The following is a 23,552-nucleotide window of genomic DNA, read 5'->3' as shown; positions in this document are numbered from 1 at the left end:
GGGATGTATCAATTTTTTTTTTTTTTGCAAAACGTGCAATGATACACACATTAAATTTCTTATGTGCACCCTCCAAACAGACCCCAATCACCCCTGAAAATTTCATTGAAATCGGGCAAGCCGTCTAGGAGGAGTATACGAACAGGAAGTTTTGCCACTTAATTTTATATATATAGATTAGGTTTCAATAAAAAAAAAAATTAGTTATAGAACCATTATACCACCACCATTATAGGCTCAATTGAGTATGAATGCTGCTCAAACAGCAACAATATAATGCAGGCGTTTGCCACAAACCGCAACCTTTGATTCCGTTAACGATTATTAATTGAGTGTGAATAGTCACGGAGGCGAAGGAATTAACTAATCATTTGTGGCGAGTCTTTGTTCAGGCTTTCAAACGATATTTGTATGTAATAATTGTATATTGAAGAGCGCCAACTGTCTTGGGCATTCAACGAGTTAATTTGGCTACTTTACAAGGAAAGGCCGTAATATTTTAATTTTCTATTTTTTGTATTTACTATTTCAAAGGCCAGTCAACTTTCCATTCGAGAATTGATAAAGATTAATATGATCAAATGGGCAACTTTCAGCTTCATTCTTCGTACAAAGCAGTCATTTCTTCATTTCTTCTAAATGTGAAATGTTGACCATCAGCACTGACTGGAAAACTGTGCCGTTTGCTAGACCTCACCACTAATATTTCCGTTGCATTGAACTGTTTCTGCAACACAGTAGTCAGGTCTAAACTTTCATGAAAGGAATGGTATTTTCGGAATGTCGGATGTTCTTTACAAAATGATATGTTCATTTATTGACCCATTTCATTTGGCTATAAATGTTGTGGCAGGCACACAAGCATTCACCCTCTTTTCTCATTTCTCATTTCTCATTTACCATTACTTCTTGTCACGTGTAACAGATTCATGGAAGCACTTACCTGCCACGGCACTATGCCGTGCTGCAGAAGCAGCTAGATTTCTGGGCAATGTCATGCAATCGCCCATGGAGACACCTGCGCCACTAGTTAGCAATAAATTGCCACGTGAGTCGAGCAGTGCCGCGGTCATGCTACCGCCACCACCGCTATTGCCAGAGTTGACGCCACCACCAGCTCCGCCACCTGGATTGCGTCCGTAGTTTATCGAGTTGGTGTGATGTAATGCGCTTGCCTTGGGCAGCGTCATCATGCCGGCATTGTAAGCGAGATTGCTGGTCATTGTAACGGCGCCGCCGCCACCGCCACTGCCGCTGGTCGCGATGCGTCCGAATGTTTGTGAGTTCATGCCTTTGATTTGCATGTGCTCACGTTGTTGTTGCTGCTGTTGCATGTGCTGTTGTTGTTGTTGCTGCTGCTGCTGTTGCTGTTGCTGTTTAGTTGTTGTGCTGTAGGTTACGTTGCAACTGCCACCACCACCCATCAGTCCGGCGGAAATGTCTGGTGACCCGCTGACCATAATTGCACCACCTTGTTGTTGTTGTTGCTGTTGTTTGGATATGCCACAGAGGTCAATACTGCTACCACCACCCTGTTGCTGTTGCTGTTGTTGCACTGCCGCGCTCAGCTGCATACCGGTGTTCGCGCAAATATGCGATGGTGGTGGCTTTACATCCGCTGCGTTCGCCGCTGCTGCCGCGGCAGCCAGCAACATAGCGCCCGGATCGCCGCCATGATTCTCCACGTCTACAATCACATTTGCGCTCTGGGAATGTCCCATGTGGTAGTGTGCGTGCTTGATGGGGTCGGGCGGATAGGGCACCTGCTGGTGCATGCTGCGTTGCTGGTATTGCTTTTGCAGAGTCTTCACCTCCAGCCGCGTCTTGTCGCGCTGATAGTACACGCCAGCAAATATGAGCACGTTGAGTATGAGTAGACTGCAGCCAATGGCGATGGTCACGCTAAGTGCCGTGGAGTATGCCGCATAGCCGGCTGCCTCAAATCCGGAGGACAGCGAGTCGCTGGACGAGTTGGCTAGTGTGTTGGGTGCGAACGCGCCGCTTGTGGCTGCGCCAGCGCCGGGCGTGTAATTGCCACCGACGGGTATGCACGTGGTGAACATGTTCGGTTCCACGGTGGTCACTGCAAAGAGAGAGAGATGGAGACCGTGAAAGAGAGTGTGTTAGCGATGTGTTCAGAAGGCAATATTTTAAACGGAATTTTTAATTGAGCCATGTATGTGCAAGTGGAACGAGCACTATACAAGTCTCATAGGAGCATGTTCCTTAATTGGAGAAGTTGACTCTTTGCCTGTGAGAGCAATGCGCTCATTTATATGCATGGACTTGAAGCCTTTATTTTTAAATCAGGTTTTCTATATTACTATTACTGTAATATAATATAAATTCGTATAATATATATAAAGTATTTATGGATGATAAGGAGAGAGGTGTGTACAATATCTGACAATTAATCGCCGTTTGTTTTTGCTTTATATTTAAAACTCGTTCAATGAAAAGTCACCTTTATTTTAATATACGAAAGACCACTTTAGGAAAAAAACATAACCAAAGTCGGTGATTTTATTGTTTATTTCTTGATTCATATTTCAAATTAAATGTATTTAGTTAGAGAATTGCTGGATTTTTTAAAAACTGTAATCGCTAATTTTTCACTGCGCGACATGAAAAATGATAGAGGAAATACTCCTTAAGTGATTGATTCGAGGTCTAGGGTCAATGTATAGATAAATATTGGAAATAAAGAACACCATAGTAAAGAGAACCAAAAATATGTCCGGAGTTTCCGAATTTTGAGTAAAACACAATCATGCTGACTACAAGTCATGTCATACAAGTTCGAATAGTTAATAACACTGTCCAACATCATTTTTGGAACAGAATAGCGACCCCATAATTCTGAAAGGGTATGTTGAGTAGATCATTTTTGTAGAACAAACTTATGGTCCAGCACGTCTGAGTTTTTTTTTACAGTGGGTCAAAGTTTTCATTTTTTGGTCTAAGGGAGCTTTATACAATATGAAAAAAATGTTGTAAGTTAATGTCTGAGAGAATTCTTATGGTCAGAGTTGTATTGTGGAATTGTATGAGGATTATTTTTGTGGAAGATCTCAACCCACTAACTGGTTTCTTTATGGGTCAATTTGACCCTTTTTTCGAGAAAATCAAAAAATATTCTTTAAAAAAGGACATTTAAGGATTAAAATATTCTACGAAAATGTTTGGCGGAAAATTTCAGTGGGGGTCACCAAAGACACCATTGTTGTAAATAAAGCTCTTTACGATTGATAAAAAAAATATAATTTTGTTTTAATAATGGTTTATTATAGTATGTACATATTTATTTTTTTAATTCAGCAGTAGTAGGACAATGGATTAAAGATTAAACTTAATATGCTTTCCTGTATTTAGCTTGACGTGAATGTTCCGATGTGTCAAGGTTTCTGTACAAGCCCCATACGTATTCAGCAAGCATTACAGTTTGGGATTTTCCTTTGAATCTTTCTTTCAATACCTTTATATCGTGATGAAACCTTTCACCGTGTTCATCTGAAACCGCTCCAAGGTTTTCTTTAAAAAAAATTGAGATGAGAGTGCAGAAAATGCAGCTTTAGTGACATCTTAACATCAATATTGTTAAAACCGATTAGCATGCTTTCAATATTTTCTGCATAATTTTGTGCTTTTGAGTTTCCAAGGAATTCTGATATAACCAGCTGCATAAAGTCAAATGCTGTCTTTTGCATATCCGACAGATGACCATAAAATTCTTCATCTTGTAATAATTTTCTTATATCGGGTCCAACGAGCATTCCTAGAAAAGGTAGTTTACATTAAATGAAATAAATTATTTCTTAAAACCGTATTTTACCTACTTTTAATTTTGCTGCAGATAATCTGGGGAAAATTGTTTGAATGTGTTTGAAAACATATCCTTGTGCATTTAAGCTTTCAATAAAATTTTTCACCACGCCCAACTTAATATGCAGCGGTGTAAGTATGACCTCATCTTTTGGGACAAGAGATTCATGGATTACATTTAAGTCACCAATAATATTTTCTTTATGTTCTTCGAAATATTTAATATGATAATAGCTGCTGGTAGCACTGAATTCCAATTACAAAGAAAGCACATATATTTTGTGTATCCTGTTTGCATTCCAGTCAATATAGCAATCATTTTGAAGTCTGCGCATACTTCCCATTTATATTTATAGTATTCAATTTTATTTAAGAGATTTGAAATATTTGCGTATGTTTCCTCCTTTTTTGTGGAATACGCAACCGGTATTGATGGATGCTGATTTCCATTGTGCAGTAAAACTGCTTTTAAGCTGTATTTTGAACTATCTATAAATAGTCGCTAAGCGGTAGAGGCCAGTGGAAGCTTTAGATATTTTAGAACCTCTTCAATACTGCAACAGTATACAAATTCTTCTGATTTTTTAAAATAACTTTCCAAATCGGCGTGTCTTTTTCTTGGCGATGTAATTTTTACATATGTTTAAACCACCAGGAGGCAAGTAACTTATATCTGATATGTTTTCAACCGCCGCTGTTATTTCTGTATTGGAGTATGTCATATTGGCCGAAAATATATGTGTAGGCGGTTGAGGCACCGGAACACCTTCACAGCGCACTTCTGGTAAAATGACATTATTTGTTGCTTCGTATGTCATTATCGCGTCGTGCCTTTGGTTTCTACCAAATTTGTAATTTACGCAGAAATAGCATGTATCTTATTTGTGATTTTCAGGTTCAATCCATATATTAGGCGCAGAAAATGGCAGCGCCTTAGTACCGCCTTTGTACCAGGTCAAAAGACCACTTTCGCAAGTAGTACATACAGTTTTTGGTATCCAAGCTTCACATAAAAATCGTATTCCAAAGAAAAGAAAAAATGGTTCTTCAATTGTAGGGAATATCTTTGTTCTGCTTTGAAGGTGCGTAAAATATCCACAAATAAAACAAAACCAATCTCTTAATTTGATAACAGAATCCTGCATGCTTATTTAAGATTTAATTGTTCTTTTTTTATATTAATTCTAGTAAAAATCACACCCGATATGTACTGCTTAGTAAGTCAATTATGCTTAATTTTATCACACCCGATTTGTAAGTCACAGCTGACTAGACGCGAGAACTTAGTGTTTGGCCTGTCCGAACTTGACGATGTTTTCACCTACTTTGTATATGTTGGCGTGTAATTTTGCCAATTAATCGTAAAGAGCTTTATTTACAACAATGGTGTCTTTGGTGACCCCCACTGAAATTTTCCGCCAAACATTTTCGTAGAATATTTTAATCCTTAAATGTCCTTTTTTAAAGGATATTTTTTGATTTTCTCGAAAAAAGGGTCAAATTGACCCATAAAGAAACCAGTTAGTGGGTTAAGATCTTCCACAAAAATAATCCTCATACAATTCCACAATACAACTCTGACCATAAGAATTCTCTCAGACATTAACTTACAACATTTTTTTCATATTGTATAAAGCTCCCTTAGATCAAAAAATGAAAACTTTGACGCACTGTAAAAAAAACTCAGACGTGCTGGACCATAAGTTTGTTCTACAAAAATGATCTACTCAACATACCCTTTCAGAATTATGGGGTCGCTATTCTGTTCCATTCAAAAAGTCTTTATTTGTTGGACAGTGTAATTAAACCCTCTCCACCAATCAAAGTTTAATGACTTTGGAACAATGATAGATTGGGGAATCTTCATTGAAATCGCCTATATGGAAATATATAATTTCATTACTATTCATGATATCTAGAGCCTGAATTAAGCTTCCAGGAAGTATTTCTTAAACATTTCTTTCTATGATAGAACACATTTGCTGTCCGAAGTGGTGCTTTAAATAATGATTAAACGAAGTAGAACTAAGAAACAGGCGTTGGACAGAGGCGGGAAAGGCGGTATATGAAACGTAGACAAGTGCAATTAATTAGCGCAATAATGAATGGCAGAAAAAAGTCGAGCGGCCAACAAAAGCCGATGAGAAAGCCAACAAAAATGTAAATTACACGAATTTCTATCGTACAAGTCGAAAAATGACTGGTGCGATGCTGAGTGTGCGAGCCGTTCGTCGAGTGCGCTTCAGCTTCAACTGCAGCTGCATCTGTAACCGCTAATGCTGTTGTAAGTGGCACTTGTTGTAGCCACTCGTTTTGTTGTAATGTGTACATGCCCACTATTATGTAACCGTAAATGCTGTTGTTGCCCTTTGTGAACGCGTAATGAACTTTGCCAGTGAAGTACACAGTACGGCACTCGACATCGCCGCGTTACGCCCATAATGATGGACCGATGTGCACTCACCGACCAACAAGCGAATTAATGATAATTGCATTTGTGGTGTGCAAAAAGAAAAATCAAACAAAAAGGCCGTCGGCAAGCGGCCTGAAGGACAAGCGCAGGGCACATGGAATGCTCAAGCATGCTTTATCTAAGCGAAAATTGTGAAAAGTAGGACAAACCTATTTTTTCTTCCTTCTTCATTTGACTTTTTTTTATGAAATGAATAGAATCTCTAACATTTGAGGCTATGTGTCTAATCATTTTGCACTCTAAGTATTTTGATGTGGTAACTTCTGCAGATTGAACGCGGTCGAGATGAAAGTCGGTGGCTGGGCAGCGCTCGGCAGAACAACGGATCATTGGACTGATTTAATTACTATCCGATAGATAATTTCGTACCTAGAAACATCTAGAAAAGTAAAGTCCTCTCTCGACGAACACAGACCAAACTCTACGAGTCCCTCATCATTCCCGTCTTGCTTTATGATGCAGGATGTGTTCGATGTAGTACCCGCTGTTGGAAGCCAGAAAAGGGGAAGATGTCCACTCCGTTGGTAGGACCAGGCGGAGAAGGACCTGGCTACACTTGGTATCACCAATTGGCGCCAATCAGCAAAAAGGAAAGATGAATGGCGCGCTGTTGTAACCTCGGCTTTAACTCCAATAATTGATTGATTGCGATTGATTTAGATTGGACAAAAGATTAGTAATTCCTACAAATATTGAATATCCCGTTCGTAAAATATGTTAGAGAACGTTACCTAGCCAAATACTCGTTTAGAAGAAGGTGTATAAATTCAGTGAATCTACAATTGGGCATCCTAGAGCTGGGTTACATAGTCAAGGTCGGGATGATATCATCTTCTGTTTATTTAAAGCAGTGATATTTATTACCGGTAACTATTTAGCTTCACTCTTGCCCTTCGTTCTGTGTACTATTCACTCAAATTGCATTCAACTTCAATTCTCAATTCAATTCACACAGCAGCCTCTTTACTGACCCATTCAATAGCCTTCCCCCTTCGCCCCTCATGTGCTGTATGTACGCTCTACAAAATATTGGGTCAACAATTTTTGCTCATCAACCAAGTGCACCAACAAGTATCTGCAGTAAATAAATATTTCCACTTCCCGCTTTTCATTTTCATAACGGTGCTTCGCAGCTGGATGCAAATATTGAATTTTGTCTTCGTTGCTTCTTCGGCAAATGCTTGCGAGTGGAGTAGAAGGATGAGGGAGGAACGGGTCCAATGCTGTTGCTACATATTTTCTCGCATGACATTCTCACCGAAGACATTTCTATATTGTTCCATTTTTGATTTGTAAATGTTTTATTTATTGTTGTTGTTACGCGTTCGTTCACTACTTTGCTGAAATTGTCAAGTTGACAGTCAAGCTGACAATGTCGACAGTGCAGTCAGCCGCAGCACAGTGCGAACCGCAGCCACCGCCACCAAGCAGCGGCGACCGTCAGTCAGTTAACTTCCCATGGCACATGGCTAAAGCGACTCACCATTGGGCCACTGTGGCAGCGTCCTTGCAGCTAGTTCGTCTGTATGTCGGTGTGTCTGCTCGTCAGGGTGCATGTTCGTCTACTTATTTATAGTTATGTAAATGGACTTGTGTGTTTATAAATATATATAATTATTTCTATTTTGTTTGTTGTTGCTTTTGCATGCGATTTGTTGTAGTTGTTGCTTCCGCACAACGTTGCCACTGAGTTCCGTTTGTTTAATTGCGGTTGGCAGTTTTGTGTGTGGCACGTTGTGGCAAAGCAGTGGCAGGCAAAAAATGGAGGGAACGTGTGGGGAACGACCGGCAGACAACTTGTATTAAAAACAACAACATTCGCACATTAAATGACAGCAACAGTAGCTGGCGTCCCAACAATAATAACAAAAACTGCTCATATAAACTCAGTAAAAATGCTTTGTAAACATTGCGGTGACAGTTTAAATTAGTTCAACCGAAAAAAGTGAATGAAACGCTGTGGCTTTTTCTCGGGGCTTGTTGCAAGAGAGCGAAGAAAATTAAATACAAATGGCAGTAATCACTGCAAGGCCACACTGCAGCGAGTGTTTAGTGGAACGTGAGAGATGAGTATTAAAAAGAAAGCAAACAAAATGGTCGATTTTACTATATACTTATAAACTGCAAGGCAAGAAGTTTGAATTAGTGCTTACAGTGTTGCCTTCTGTTTATTTTGCGCTTCAAAATTTATTAACTTTAAATAGCGGTTAACCGTAATACAAAGTTACAAAGTAAAGTGGAAAATTCTATCTAACTATCACACGCTGCCATCTCAGTAACGGTGTTGAAACCGACCAAGGGTTGCCAATTGAGCAGAATCATTTGAAGAATAATGAAATATATAAGAAAAAACTTTTTTTGGCCAGACTGAGAGATCCGGGAACAACCATAAAATCTCGACTATCTTTCCAAGGCCCTAAAATTTGGTATAAATTCATTAGATTTTATGCAAAATATTTTTTTTACACAACTGATAACAGGTGAAATCCTTTACCTTCAACTTTTGGGTGCATGAATCCTTTTTACGCTTTTGTTAATTATTTGGCGAACTCAATTTGAAGTACGAAATCTTTTGGAATATCTCTTTGCGAACGAAAGAGAACTTGACGCATTACAAGTCGGGCATCTTTGTGTCGGAAGTAGAGCTCTTTTGTGATGTATTTTCAGGTGCAAGAGACAGATTCTAACACTGTATATTTCGCAACAAACCGCCAGCCACTCTTGCTGTGCCACATTAATCTCAGCAGCGGTCACCGCCTTCGGTCGAAGGTAAGTGCTTGCTGTTTATTTTAATTTTTTGCGGCGCCTGCCTCAGCTAATGCAACCGCGCAGAAGTGGTTTGTACTACTAACTTCCACTGTGTCTTCGTGCTCATTTTTTTTTTTTTAACTTTTTCAGGAGTCTTCACAAACAATGCGGTCGGCAGTTCCAAAATAAAAGTTGTCTTGTGGCTTCCAAAGTTTACGATTGGAAAACGTCTGATGGGGTGACCGCTGCCGCTGCCGTCGCCGCAGCTGTTGCTCTCCAGCAGGCTGCACCATCACCATCATCTGCAGCATCTTTTTGCACCACTTTACTGGATTTTTTCCTTCGATGTTGCAACAAAGTTTAAACTGGCTCTTTGCGGTTTGGCGGCCAAGATAAACTGCGGTTCGACTACTGTCCCTTGCTTTGCGTTCGCATACACCTCATAACACTTGTTGGTCTTAGACAAGCTTCCCAACTCCTCTCTACTATTCTTATTCTTATCTAGCCATCACTGTGCCACTCAATTTTCTCTCTTTGGTTTTGTCGTCTGCTGGATTGTCCTTAAGCTGCTGCCGCTGTTGGATTTATTTCAATATTTTTTTTTTTTTTGCTGAAGTGTAGAGCTCTGCGAAACTTTCTCAAAATTCTGTAATTTATTTGAGTTTTTTGTTGTTGTGCTAGATTGGTATGGCGTTTAAAAATGTTGCTTGCAACAGTTTAAATTTCAGGTTTCAGTTTTCGTTTGAGTTGGTCGAGAGTAAATCTCTTCAAGTGGTCGGCCACTTCGGTGTACCGAGTTCTAAGTTCAGTTGGCTTTTATGCATACGAAAGCAGTTGAAAAATTTGCTCAATTAATTGTGGCACAATGTAGAAGGTGGAGGGACAGGGTAATTTCCTCTAATTTAGTTTGGAGATTACCGGTTTTTGGTTGGTTAATGAAAAATTGCTTTCCGTATTGTGGTCTGAATAAATTAGATTAGAACTTGATTGAAAGAGAAATGGGAAAATGGAAGAACTACAGTTTTCGTTGGTTCTTGGAGTATTAATAAGAGCTCTCGTAATTTGCGTAATTAAATGAAAAGAGACCAGCTGTTTAAGACCTTAAGTAAGTGGATCCTAATTGAAAGCCATTTTCAGATTTAACAAAATTAAAGACATTTTCGAACCCATTGAGCTTACGCAATTGTAAATACGACGGCTGTTATATATATTTCTGGCCTAGACAACACTTAGTGTTGCCAGGTGCAATCTGACATTTTCATTGGAAAGTTTGACATTTTTTAGCATAACATCACTCAGAACGTTTTGTCATTTAATCGTGAATTGTTTTATTTACAGGAATTAAAAAATTAAATTCGGCCAAAAAATGGAATTAACTCGTGAACATTTTCGTGCGATCATTTTTCACAACTTTCGACGTGGATTATCGCGCCAAGAGTGCATCGATGAACTAAAATCTTTGTATGGCTATGAAGCACCATCCTATAGCACTGTGAAAAACTGGTACAACGAAATCAATCGTGGCCGATGCACGCTCAAAGACGAATTCCGTGAAGGTCGTCCAAAAACAGCCGTTGTGCCAGAAAACATCGATGCTCTACGTGAACTGATAATGCAAGACCGTCATGTTACATACCTTCAGATAGAGGCATGCCTATGCATTTCTCCCACCAGCATACATTCGACATTGCATGAACACCTGGCCGTAAAAAAGGTTTGTTCTCGTTGGATCCCGTACAATTTGACAATCGCTCAAAAAAAGGCTCAAAAAAAGTGCTTCGAAAATTGGTTTGAGGGCATGCAAAAGTGTATAAATCTTGATGGAGAATATTTTGAAAAACAATAAAACCATTTTCGTTGATAAATATTCCTATTTTCATTATTAGACCAGAAATATATATAGCAGCCCTCGTATAATATTTACATTATTTTCTAATTAATATTCACTTTTGATATTTAATATTTAATTTTTCCATCTTATTAAAAAAAAATTTCAAAATCCCTCAAAAGTGGACTACCGTTAAGCCGATTGCAAATTGATTTGTTGTTGGTTAATAAATTCTGTTTGACATGTCAGTCTATATTTGAAAGCAAAAGAATATGAGTAAGAGATATAGTTACACATCCATACATACATATGTATGTATGTATGTATTGGTGCATATGAAAGTGGGTGTTTAATATAGTACGCCCTGACGTATGAGTGACATTTTCATGTCCATGTGTGTTTTCAACCCTCACACTGTTTACCAAAAAAAAAATGAAACGATTCTGTTCAAACGTTGGCTTCAGATTTGTTTTTCGGATTGCTTTAATCCTTTTGCCGGTTCGTTGCCCCTAAAGTTTTCTACTTTGACCGGGCGACCGAGCGGCCTGCTGTCTAGCCGATTGCCAGCTCGCCGCAATTTAAATACGCGCTACTCTTGCTTCTCTTGCTGTCGCCTTCTCGCAACGCGGTCGATGACATCACCGACTGGCGACTGGTGACTGATTTTTGCACTTATTTATCGCCCTCGTTTGGCTTTATTTTTAAGCAAATTTAAACTCGTTTTCCTTATTGTTGCAATGTATTGTACTGCAGTTTTTCCAATTGTTTTTAGATCGCTCTTATTCAGATTTATTTGTTCGCTTCTCATTTGTTTGCACACAATTGTTGCCATTTACTTTATTATTTTCCCACAGTCGATGTTGTTGAACTGCGAATTCAGCTAAAATGCGGCGACAAACGCACGCTCGCAATGCAATAACAGTGGTTGAAGGGAATTTGCTTTCATTGTTGCTGAGCTGACGCTGTCAACAGCCCCTTCTCTTTAATCCACTCCAATCTATGCCATTCCATCACACTGACTATGCGTTTATCCATTCGGTATTAAGTTTTTATTGTTTTATTATTTACAGTTAGTTGTATTTACTTGGTTGCATGCGGTATTATGTTATTTAAAGGCTGACAATGCAATTTTTATGTTTTAGCTTTCTATGCAACTATTGCGAATCATTCACTTAAATATTTGCCAGCTTCGTTTTTGTTAGCTCGTGCATCTGCTGACCGAGATTCCGGCGACTTTTTAATTAAAATTTATGCGATTCCATTGTTGTTGCAGCGTACACTGAATAGCAGCGATGAGTTGGAAATTGGGATTTATTAGTGTGTAGGTGGAACTCATACCACTTGGACTCATAGCGATAAAGACTAGTCGGCAGGGTTGCCAATTGTAATGATATTGTATTTTTGTTTTTTTGTTTGGCCATATTTGGTTAGAATCTCAAACGGAACAAAAAATATAAAATCTACATATAATTTTCTACCGATTTACTGTAATAATGATTATGATTATTGAAGTGGATAGAAAACAAAAAATCAAGTCGCAGCATATTTGCAAATCCTTGCCCTTTATCGAGCAGCTTTAACGCTAAGTGCACAAAATCACTCGTTTCGCTTATTTATTTATGATATTTTCAGCTGCTTATATTGCTGGCCACTTTGTTTCTTATATGTAAATATACTTGTAAGCCTGTTGCCATGGCTTTTAGTTATAATGACTGCTGGCGATTTGTCCCAAAGGCGGTTCTTCGTTAACCTTTTCTCCTTTCGAATCGAAGACCTTTTTGTGCCTTTCTGTGCGGTGATGGCGCATATTTTTGCTATTTGCCAAGACCTTTGTGTGGCTTACACTTGAGCGAGCTGCAAGAAATGCCCGTGAATATGTCAGATCGAAAAGCTGAAAACAACAACAGCAAAAGCACCGTACAACATGAGACAAAAGTGTATATCACACACAAATAATGCCTGCTATTTGCTGGGCATTCCGGTTAAAAACAGCATTCAATTTGAATGTCAGCGTTTGCGTGCGAGTGTGTGTGTGTTCTGCAAGAAATTACAGAACTATTTTAACCACATAACGGTCTCTTAGGGATCAAGAAATTTTCCAAATATAATATACTGCTTCCAGGCATCACATTGTTTTATTGTACGCTGCTGGACCACATGCATTCCAGTTGTCATGTGTGTGCGCACCTCTCAACAATGGCAACCCTGCACGAAATGACAAACTGTGCGAGAACATTTTCTGAAACAAAACTGAGGTGATTTCGCCAAAAGAGAACCCGTTGGTAAAAGTGACCAGTTGGAAATTAAAAACAAGTAAGGAAAGGCTAAGTTCGGGTGCAACCGAACATTTTATACTCTCGCAATTTATTGAAGAAATTTAACCAATACATATATGCGGAATAAAGCTCACCGTATTTTTGAAAAACCTATAATTAGGTATATGGGAGCTAGGAGAAGATACTTTTGAAAAACCTACAATGAGGTATATGGAAATGTTATGACCCGATTTTAATAATTTTTGGAACAGAGACACACTAGTAGAAGAAAACAATTTCCTCTGAATTAAATTGAGATATCTAAGAGATTTACCCATATTTTCGGTAAAAATTTATCCATAGGCGATGAGTTCAACATGTTCGATATCTGGGGCTTGAAAAGTTATGGTCCGTTTTCGACAATTTTTTTACAAGTAAAGCCAGAGATGATATGCACTAATTGTGTAAAGTTTTATTCCGTTATCTTCATCGGTTCCTTATGTTTACATTATAAAGTGAAGGAATAAGATGGATTTCAAAATTGAGTTATAAGGAAAGTAGTAGTGGTTGTGAACCGATTTCGCCCATTTTTTGTCCGTGTTATCAGGGTGTCAAGAAAATATTATATACCGAATTTCATTCGAATCAGTAGAGTAATTCTTGAGATATGGTTTTTGACCCATAAGTGGGCTATGCCACGCCCATTTTCCATTTTGTAAAAAAATCTGAGTGCAGCTGCCATTTCTTATGTAAAATTTAGTGTTTCTGACGTGTTTCGTTAGTGCGTTAACGCACTTTTAGTAATTTTCAACCTAACCTTTGTATGGGAGGTTGGCGTGGTTATTATCCGATTTCAACTATTTTCATGGTGTGTGGAGGGGTTTGTAACAGAACCGACTGCAGAAAATTTGGTTTATATAGCTTTATTAGTTTGCGAGTTAAATACAAACAAACGATTTGTGGGCGGGGCCACGCCCACTTCCCCAAAAAAATTACATCCAAATATGCCACCTCCTAATGCGATCCTTTATTCCAAACTTTATGTGTTTTTGGTTTTCGCCAATTTGTGGGCGTGGCAATGGTCCGATTCTGCCCATTTTCGAACTTGATCTTCTTATGGTGCCAAGGAATGTTTGTGCCAAGTTTCGTCATGATATCTTAATTTTTACTCAAGTTACAGCTTGCACAGACGGACAGATTTCAAATCTACTCGTCACCCTGATCACTTTGGTATATATGACTCTATATCTAACTCTTTTAGTTTTAGGTGTTACAAACAACCGTTATGTGAACAAAACTAGAATACTCTCTTAGCAACTTTTGTTGCGAGAGTATAAAAAAGTAGAAGAAAGGAAAGATAGTTATTAATTTGAAATGTAATGAAAAGGAATCATTATCCAGCTATTAAATATGAGGCGAACGCTATCGTAACTGTAAAAGAGTTAACGAGGGGCTTTCAATGATATTGCGGGAGTTCAAATCGCGAGTTGTATGTAAAAAGGCTGCTAAGAATATCAGAGCTGCAGCTGTTCTAAACTAAAGTCCATTTTGCAGGTTAGCTTACTGCGTGCCTCGTAGAACAGCAACACTTAAAAAGGTCAAATTGCTTGCAAAAAAAAAACAGTTTGACGTCATTGTACATTGGTTAACAGCTTAACTATGAGGTTGTTTCGAACGCAGGGTTTCGTGGGTTTTCCAGCAAACCGCTTCTCATGTACACATTACAGTAACATTGATTTTGCAACATAATCATGCGAACGGGTGTTGCTAGCTAGTCAATTAAGCAAATTGCATGAGTTGGCATTTTATACTTAAACCTTCGATGCGTTTGTATCAAACGGTCGATTCAGTTGCTTGCAAAATTATGAGCATAACTCCATTGCCATTACCATTCACAAGACCATTCCCATTGCCACATTGAGACAATTACCGGCATCGGTCAGTGCGTTTAATGGGTCGACTGAACCGCTCAACTACGCCCCACAATTTCCCCAATATAAATTCCCTTTCCAGGCTGTGGTATTTATGGCAACACACACACACACACACACACATGTTTGTATGTGTCGATTGTGTGGGCGATATTTATTTGAGTGTTTTTGGTATGCAAGTGAAATTTCACAAAATTCTGCTCATTCAAGTTGAAATGTTCGATTCGGCCATAATTTGCCTGTACAAATAAAACAAAGACAATTCGTTTGCCTTGAGAATATGGACAAATGGACAACAACAATAACGATGATTGTTGTGTAGGCATAACCAAAAATAGTTATGGATTCGCAGTGAGAGCAACAAAGCCGCTCGTAAATTACCGTTCCGGTTTGTGGTGGGGCAATTGTGTCCTTACATACACACTACAATCCTGCATAACAATAAATGCGAGAATGAACAGAAACTAAAGATAAAAATAATAATTTTCTCTGCTGCTTCAGTTGAGTGCTTTCAATCGTAGGAAATCTTCAATTTAATTGTTGGCTTAGTTCAATCTTAGTTTATATGTCGAGTTTATTTGTTGTTTTTGTTTATCGAAGCGCTTCGCATTTTTATACTCTCGCAACATGTTGCACAGAGTATCATAGTTTTGTTCACATAACGGTTGTTTGTGTCACCAAGAAATAAAAGAGTTAGATATGGGGTTATATATATATAAATGATCAGGATGACGAGTGGATTTGAAATCCGGATGTCTGTCTGTCCGTCTGTCCGTGCAAGCGATAACTTGAGTAAAAGTTAAGATATCTTAATGAAACTTGGAACACATATTCCTTGGCACCTTGAGGAGGTTGCTTTCGAAAATGGGCAAAATCGGTCCACTGCCACGCCCACAAAATGGCGGAAACTGAAAACCTATACAGTGTCATAACTAAGCCATAAATAAAGTTATTAAAATAAAAAATACTAAGTTTTTTTTACATTTTTTGGGGAAGTGGGCGTGGCCCCGCCCCCTACTAAGTTTTTTTTACATATCTCGCAAACTACTAAAGCTATATCAAGGGAATTTTCTAGAGTCGTTTATTTCAGGTTCTACCTTATACAGTCCAAAAATGGAGCAAATCGGATTGTAACCACGCCCACCTCCCATACAAAGGTTATGTTGAAAACTACTAAAAGTGGGTTAACTCACTAACGAAAAACGTCAGAAATACTAAATTTCACATAAGAAATGGCAGATGGAAGCTGCACTCAGACTTTTTTACAAAATGGAAAATGGGCGTGGCGTCGCCCACTTATGGGTTAAAAACCATATCTCAGGAACTACTCGACCGATTTCAATGAAACTTGGTTTGTAATAGTTTCCTTACATCCCAATAATATGTTGTGAAAAAAGGCCAAATCGGTTCACAACGACGCCTACTTCCTATATATCAGAACTTTGAAGACGATCTGAATCGTTTACTTTACAATATATAAAGTAAGTACTAGTGAAGATATCGGTGCAGAACTTTGCACAAATACTACGTTTATAGTGTGGCAACCCCATTCTAAAAATCGCCGAAATCGGACCATAGATTTTCAAGGCCCCATATATCGAACACGAGGACCTCGGTGCTTCTAACCTAATATTAGGGTTTCCAACTTTCAATGGACTTTATACAATATATATGACGAATATGTGGGTCAAATTGTGTATTATATAATATAAATAAAGTTAAATAAATAAATTGCGAGAGTATAAAATGTTCGGCTACACCCGAACTTAGCCCTTCCTTACTTGTTACTAATTGAGCACATTGCTGTTGAAAAATTCCAATTATTATCCAAACTATATCAGTAACAGCTTAAACTGCTATTACAACTAGGCTAGTTGAAAGGCTTTTGAAAGATAAGGCAAGGCCTGCGCAAAAATGTTTCGAAAGATTTTGTTCAAAGTTTTCTCACAGTATTTCGATAAAATGTCGGTAGAAATTGTAGTGGGAACCACCAATCCGAAATAGCCGAATTAGATATTTGTCTCTCTGAATTCATCGATATTATACATAAATGTCGTAGTTGTTCGTATTGTACAGTAATATATCTAACTTAGAAAATCTTAAATGTAGCAATGAGCATTCTGGGAAAATATAATTTTCAAACAAATTAAATAAATATCTCAAGAGAATCGATGGAAACCATTTCAAGGCGAAATTACAAAATACATACATACATTATGCATACACAATGGCCACCATCGAATTCTCGGGTGAGGGCCAAATGTTTAATTAAAACTTTCTTTTAACAAATGTCAAGACCAATTCAAAACTTTGCCACAAAGATGGCATTTATGGTTTCTGATATTAAAGAATTTGTTTAAGTATGCGAAAAACAACAACAACTGCAACAACAAAAGCAAATAAATGCAACATATTCAAATTATAACTGTCACTAACATGAAAACGGCAGCATTTTATTAATTCCGTGTGTGTGTGTGTGTTTAGATGTTCATAAGGTAAAATATTTGGAAGAAATTAAATATATACATATGTATATATGTAATACACATATACAATGTAAATAATGTGTTTTAGGCTGTCAGAGGAATTTCTGAGGAAACCGAATTAAAAGACAGTTTTCTAAACTGCTGCAGAACGCCCCAACACGATTTTGTTACACACACCAACACATCTTGACATTCGGTTCAACAGTAAGGGACGAACATAAGGACAAATTGAATGCATAGGAAGCCAAACAAAAGGAAATATTATAATTAAAATATTGAAAATATGTAATCAATGCCAGCGGCGAAATCCAAGATCTAAATTGACCAGAACAAAGCTGTAGATTGAGATAAACGTTAAGGATTTCAGATATCGATATGACAATTTACTTTTAAGCCACAAATTAAACAGAGCGATGCGGTTACAACAAAGTAAAGTCAGCAGCAACACAACGGCCTGTGAATTGATTGACTAAACGAAGATTTCGTATACCCGATCTGTAAGTATACTAAGTTATGCGCGTGTGTGTGGGAGTGCCACAAGTCCGTTACTTGATTGTGAGTGCGGTCTGCGACAGTGTCTGTACGCTTAAAGAGACTCGCTGTGCAAACACACGTGCCCACACACATACACGCACATATACATATATATAATCTACACTCCTTGGGTTTTGCCTCGTGCAGCGTGTGCTTGACAACAAACGCTTATGACAAGGCAGCAACAGCGCAGACACCTCCCACCCAAACCCTGTTTCATAGTTGGAGTATCCTTTATTGTTACCGTTGTCAAAATTGCAACTGACAAGTGCAGAAAAGCCAACGAAAAGAAGAAGAAATGTGTGTTTTATGTATGATTCGGGACCCTGGAGACTGGCCGATTTTGGAAGAAGGCGGAAAAAAATAAATAATTAAATCCTTAAGTTTACAACTTCACATTTGGAATCGGATGTACCAGCAGATCGGACGAGCCTACATTTACTTGCCATTTTGTATACGATTAGCTTATTCTATCAGTACTACAATTGACTCAATGAAATTGGACATTGTTCACGGACTGATTGTAATTTAGACCTATGAACTATACAGCTGATCAGATATTCGCTTTGTCGACTTAAAAAAAATCAACTTAGCTTTGCGTCACTATTTCTGACTGTGAGTAAAACCACCAGCGCCAGTAAAATTGTGAGAAGGATTGCCTAGCTGTCATGTGATTTGGGAAGCGGTTTGACTGTTATATTCTAATGACTTCGATATCATTAAGTTAACCACCTTTACTTTCAGATTTTAGTGAAACTCTAATTTAGATTCTTTATAATTTTTGGAGCTAATATTTTCACAAACTAGAGTCCATTGAAGGCAGAATACGTTTTTTGTAACAAACAAAATGGCTACGGCAACAAATGTTAGAAAAATAGAGCCCACTCCTCATTCTGAGAGTCCCAGCTGAGTCTCTTACAATGGCAGTTGGACGCCTACGTGTGTACCGACGTTGGCATACGTTGATGTGTCAACATAACGACAGACAACAAGTCAACGTACGAGCTTAGCGTTGATTGCGCTGTCCAGAAAAGGACCAGAAGGAATGCGAAATCACGGACCACTCAGCTGCACTGTAACGATTGAAGTGTCACAGTGTGGCCTACTTCAGTTCGATTGTTGTTCAGTTGCTTCCATTGCATGCCACAAACTGCCACGTCTCCCATGAATACAAGAGAAGAGGCTTGGTCTCGAACAGTGGCGAGAGTTCATCAGTCGCTGTATAAAACACATGTGTGTTTACACAAGGACAACTCACAGCACATTGTTTGTATGTTTACTGTGGGATCAAGTGATAGACAGACGGGTAGACTATGCAGCAGAAGCGCAAAACACCGTATGCCATACACCGCGGAGGAAGGACCCAATGTTTGTAGTGTCCACATTTTGTGGGATGTTGTAAAGTGGGCGCTTCAGCAAACACAGAGGGCGTGACATTCAGACACAAAATACACACGTCCTTTAGCGGCCACTTTTCAAAACCGTTGCGGCACATATTTACGCAGTTGTGCGTTTTGCTCTTTGACGATGATGATGATGATGTAAGTAAGGCCAGTGTATCCGGCCAAACGTTTGTCTTTTATATTGCTCGCTTGAAAGAATAAAAAATAAATAAATGATAACTTACCGCCCAAGACGCCGCTTATATAACTGCCTGTCAGATTGCCGCCACGTCCAGCCTTTCGCAGCAGCGCATCATCGATGAGCAGCAGGCGTGTCGAGGCGAACGGATCCGGTTTCACAGGCCCCTCGTACAAATTCATGTCATCATGATTTTTAAATAAATTGTGACGCGTAATGACATCCTCCATGCCGGCGCGATGCAACTCTGGGATGAGGCGTAGCCAAATCGACAGCTGATGCGCGCGAAAGTGGTTCTTGATGCGAGGCTTCATGCCTGAAACGAGAAAGGAAGAAGAAGATGTCGCAATAAGCTAATGCTGAATAAGGATGACAGGCGTTGAAAATATGACGCACTTTGTTGTTGCTGGACAAAAAGAAAAATTATACTGTGCCATCTACTACGGAAGGTCTATGAAAAATATTCTCTACAAACATACCAACATAGAAAATATGAATTTATGACAATGAAACCTCAAGTTTTTGCTTGCGGTTTTGGCTGCCCTATCAAGGCGAATCATCGCTTTCTAGATAAATTGAGATAACACAAAGAAAGGGTTTGCATTTTTTGCTCTGTCTTCATTGGATTACGAGTGCGGCGAATGACAGAGAAAAATGAACTTGACATTGAATTCTGCGACATACTTTTTTCTCTGCTTGGAGTAATAACTTAATCTCGGATAGTGCATGAGTTTGTATAAAGTACTAATGGATTAGATAATATGTGAATTAATATTTGCTGGTGGTGTTTATGGCTTGAGTTAAAAAGAGACGAAATGAAATTGGCAAGGTGAAGGTTGTTCAAGTTAGTTAAACAGAATGGAATCCAAGGAAGGTAGCGTGATAATTGAATATGGCGAAATTGTATATTTTCTTCAGTGAATTAGGTTGGTTTGGTTACTCCATCGAAAGAAATCCAGATCGATTCCGTATCAGATCGCATAGGAGTTGGATGGGGTAAAGAACAATATGTGTCATAACCAAGCTTGATTGTTGTTGAGCTGTTCTATACATATGTCCTTATCCTGAGTTGTTTAGTGTTTCCCAATTTTTTTGTTCAGTTCAATAGGCTCATACGCCTTACTCCGTCACAAATACTTTGTAACTTCTTTAGGGGCTTAAACATCTGCATTTCAAAAATTTAGTCCACAATTATGCAAATCAACAAATTCAGCAGGGATCATTTTCTGAGAGTACTCACTTTAGTGTTGAAGGCCTACACCAAAATATGTTCGTGATGCCCGCGGAGGAAGCAGAAAATTTGTACTAATTGCATGTACTTACTTTTGATAAAAAGTATTAAAAAGTAAATAAATACATAATGTTTCGTACTAATGCAAACCGTTATAAAACAAATGGGAAACACGCGAACTGTGCTCTCTTCACTTCTCTGCCCTTGATTGAAGCGCCAGCAGAGACATTAGCAGGCAAAAAGTTGAAGTGAAGTGTCATATGTTAACTTCTAATCTGATGCCGGAAGCCATGTGTTATTTCACCTTATTTCGAATCGTGAATATCGTGAATGCACGATAATGCCATGAAATGCCTTAAAATGATAAAGCCAACACATTTGCACCTTCGAGGCGGGGATGAAGAGCAACAGCGGCCATAAGCAGCTGTCTGTAGATAATATATACTAAGTTTGAATATTTCAATTTATCAACATTTATGCGCATATCATTCCCCACAGCATTCACAGTTGCTTCGCTTTAATTTCACCTCACCTTCCTCATCCTCCATATGGCATTAGCAATAACATGCCGGAAGCGTACATTTTGCATATTTGCCAGTGCCGCTCCATATGTGTGTGTGTGTCGATGTGTGTTGGTGCGTGTTGGTGCGTGTGGGTGTGACCAACTTTGAGTTTTATTTTCGTTAAAACTTTTATTGCTTAATTTTAAAAGTTCGCTCTTCAGTGTTGGGCGCGACGCGCCGTGAAGTGCGAACATGAACATGTAAGGGCAATGAGGAAAGATTATCGCAAGAAATACGAGTTGCGGCAGCGCGTATGCGAAGTTATGCGTGTCCCGTTAACTTATGGTATGTATGTGCATTTACATGGTTGTGAAGGTAACTGTATCAGTGTGTACGTCACTTGGGCATCTGTTTCACGGCTTATCGCATCACGCAGAATACTTAATCCCAAGCGGCATATGCCTAACGCATATGTGTACAAATTTGAAAATATATGTAGGTGCCACGTGTAGATATGTATTTATGTATGTGTGGTATTTAATCGTGACAGCGCTCCGGCTGCCTTGCATACACGCCAAACACTCTGTTGCCGTTGCGGCGATTGTTTGTGGCGCACCGATCCGCCAGGCGTTAAGCTCAAGTCAATGCCACAGTTTTGATTTCTAAACCCAAAGGTGTTGCCCACATTCGCATCTCTATGTATCTGTGTGTGTGGGCGTGTGTGTTTTAATTTCCCTTTGACATAGCGCTCCTTGACGCTGTGCGTGTACCAGTAACCTCAAAACTGCTGAAAAGCTCAGCTGTTTACTTCGGAGCTTTGTAGCGAAAATAGCGATTTATTGTTGCCACAAATGCAGAGCGGCTTACTATAGAGGGACGGTGGTATTTATCGGGGAAAAACTTTGTAGTAGAATTGTAGGTTCTGCTTCGATAGCTGCTCATTCGATACCTTGAGTGGTGGTTTTGTAGTCTTCGATCTTTTTGGGGACGTTAGTCTCCAATAATCGAAAAAGGAGAGAAGCAGTTGCATGTTGTACCAAATCAATGTGAAGAAGATGATGATTGAAAAAACATTTCTGTGGAAATGTTTGGTTACATTGTATGGGTCCGTTTACAAATTAAAGACCAATAAAAATTTTCGTTCTTCAATATCTGGCGGTAAATAGCAAAAATGCTCACGAATTTATTACAATAGCATAAATGTATGTAATCAACTGTACACAGCGCGGCGCCTTTGCATATGCTTTAAAAGCCTCACCATGGTTTTATTTCAGCATTTCAACGCCGTCACATGGGCACCTTGCCGCAGCTGTCAAATCGCAGTTGTGTAACAAACGGTCGTACGCAGAAATCGAATCGACCTACGGCAACTGCCTGCCGGGGCGTATACGTAATTATGAAAATCTTCACAATTGCTGGGCGTGTGCGTGCAAGCAGCTGTGCTGATTATCCAGCAAGCAGGATACGAATGCGAAATGTGTCATGAATGTTGCTCGTGCTCGTCGAGCGTATAGGAATTGGCTGCGTTTGAGTGTGTGTGTGTGTGTGTCTGAGAAGGTGGGAAAATGTGAAATTAATAATACATGTTGTGTGTTGTTGTTGGTGTTGTAGCTGTTGTTGTGTGTCGTCACTTTTACCACTTTTGTGTGTCGATTTGCTATTACATATTTCACATTTGTTGTTGTTGTTGCTGCAATGCGATTTGCTGTGATTTCTGCGTTCAACTCTTAAATTCATATGCAAATCATATTTTATTCATAACCGCAGATAACAGCTGCTGTTATTGTTCCGCCAACGTACTTTTCGATATTTGAATTGTCAGTCTCCTCGCTTCCCGAAGCCTGCCAATCTCTTATTGTTCCGCCTCATATACATACGTACGAGCAGCAAATAAGTAAATGATTTGTGCGCGTACTTCTCTTGAAATGTGATTTGATTTCCGCTGATGGTGTGCCAGTTGATTTTGACTTTTTGAGAACTCTTCAAAACTCTTCAAATCTCTTTTGTGTGTTACGGCTGATTTCAGTATATCGTCTTTGCCGCTTCAAACCATCCCCTTTGTGTGAAATATGATGAATTTCGTTTTTTAAAGTGCCTGAAAGTTGTACTTGTTGTGTACTTGGAGGTTGGTTCATATGGTGGTTTCTTCTGTAGTCATAC

The 23,552-nt window shown here is 38.9% G+C and overlaps 1 protein-coding gene across 1 annotated transcript in view; it reads right to left on the bottom strand.

The window, feature by feature from the left end:
- The window catches only part of LOC105208454 (neuroligin 4-like), a 105,434-nt gene that overhangs the window by 34,090 nt on the left and 47,792 nt on the right, over nucleotides 1–23,552 (bottom strand). Inside the window, exons 9-10 of the mRNA XM_054234146.1 lie at nucleotides 19,705–19,974; nucleotides 944–2,083 (exon numbers count right to left, since the gene is read on the bottom strand). Coding sequence (XP_054090121.1) covers nucleotides 944–2,083; nucleotides 19,705–19,974 — 1,410 coding nt within the window. The remainder of the gene's footprint in view (nucleotides 1–943; nucleotides 2,084–19,704; nucleotides 19,975–23,552) is intronic.

This window comes from Zeugodacus cucurbitae, chromosome 2 (assembly GCF_028554725.1).
Source record: "Zeugodacus cucurbitae isolate PBARC_wt_2022May chromosome 2, idZeuCucr1.2, whole genome shotgun sequence".
NCBI lineage: Eukaryota > Metazoa > Arthropoda > Insecta > Diptera > Tephritidae > Zeugodacus > Zeugodacus cucurbitae.
Note: the sequence above shows the minus strand (reverse complement) of the source record. Positions and strands in the feature narration are given on the sequence as shown.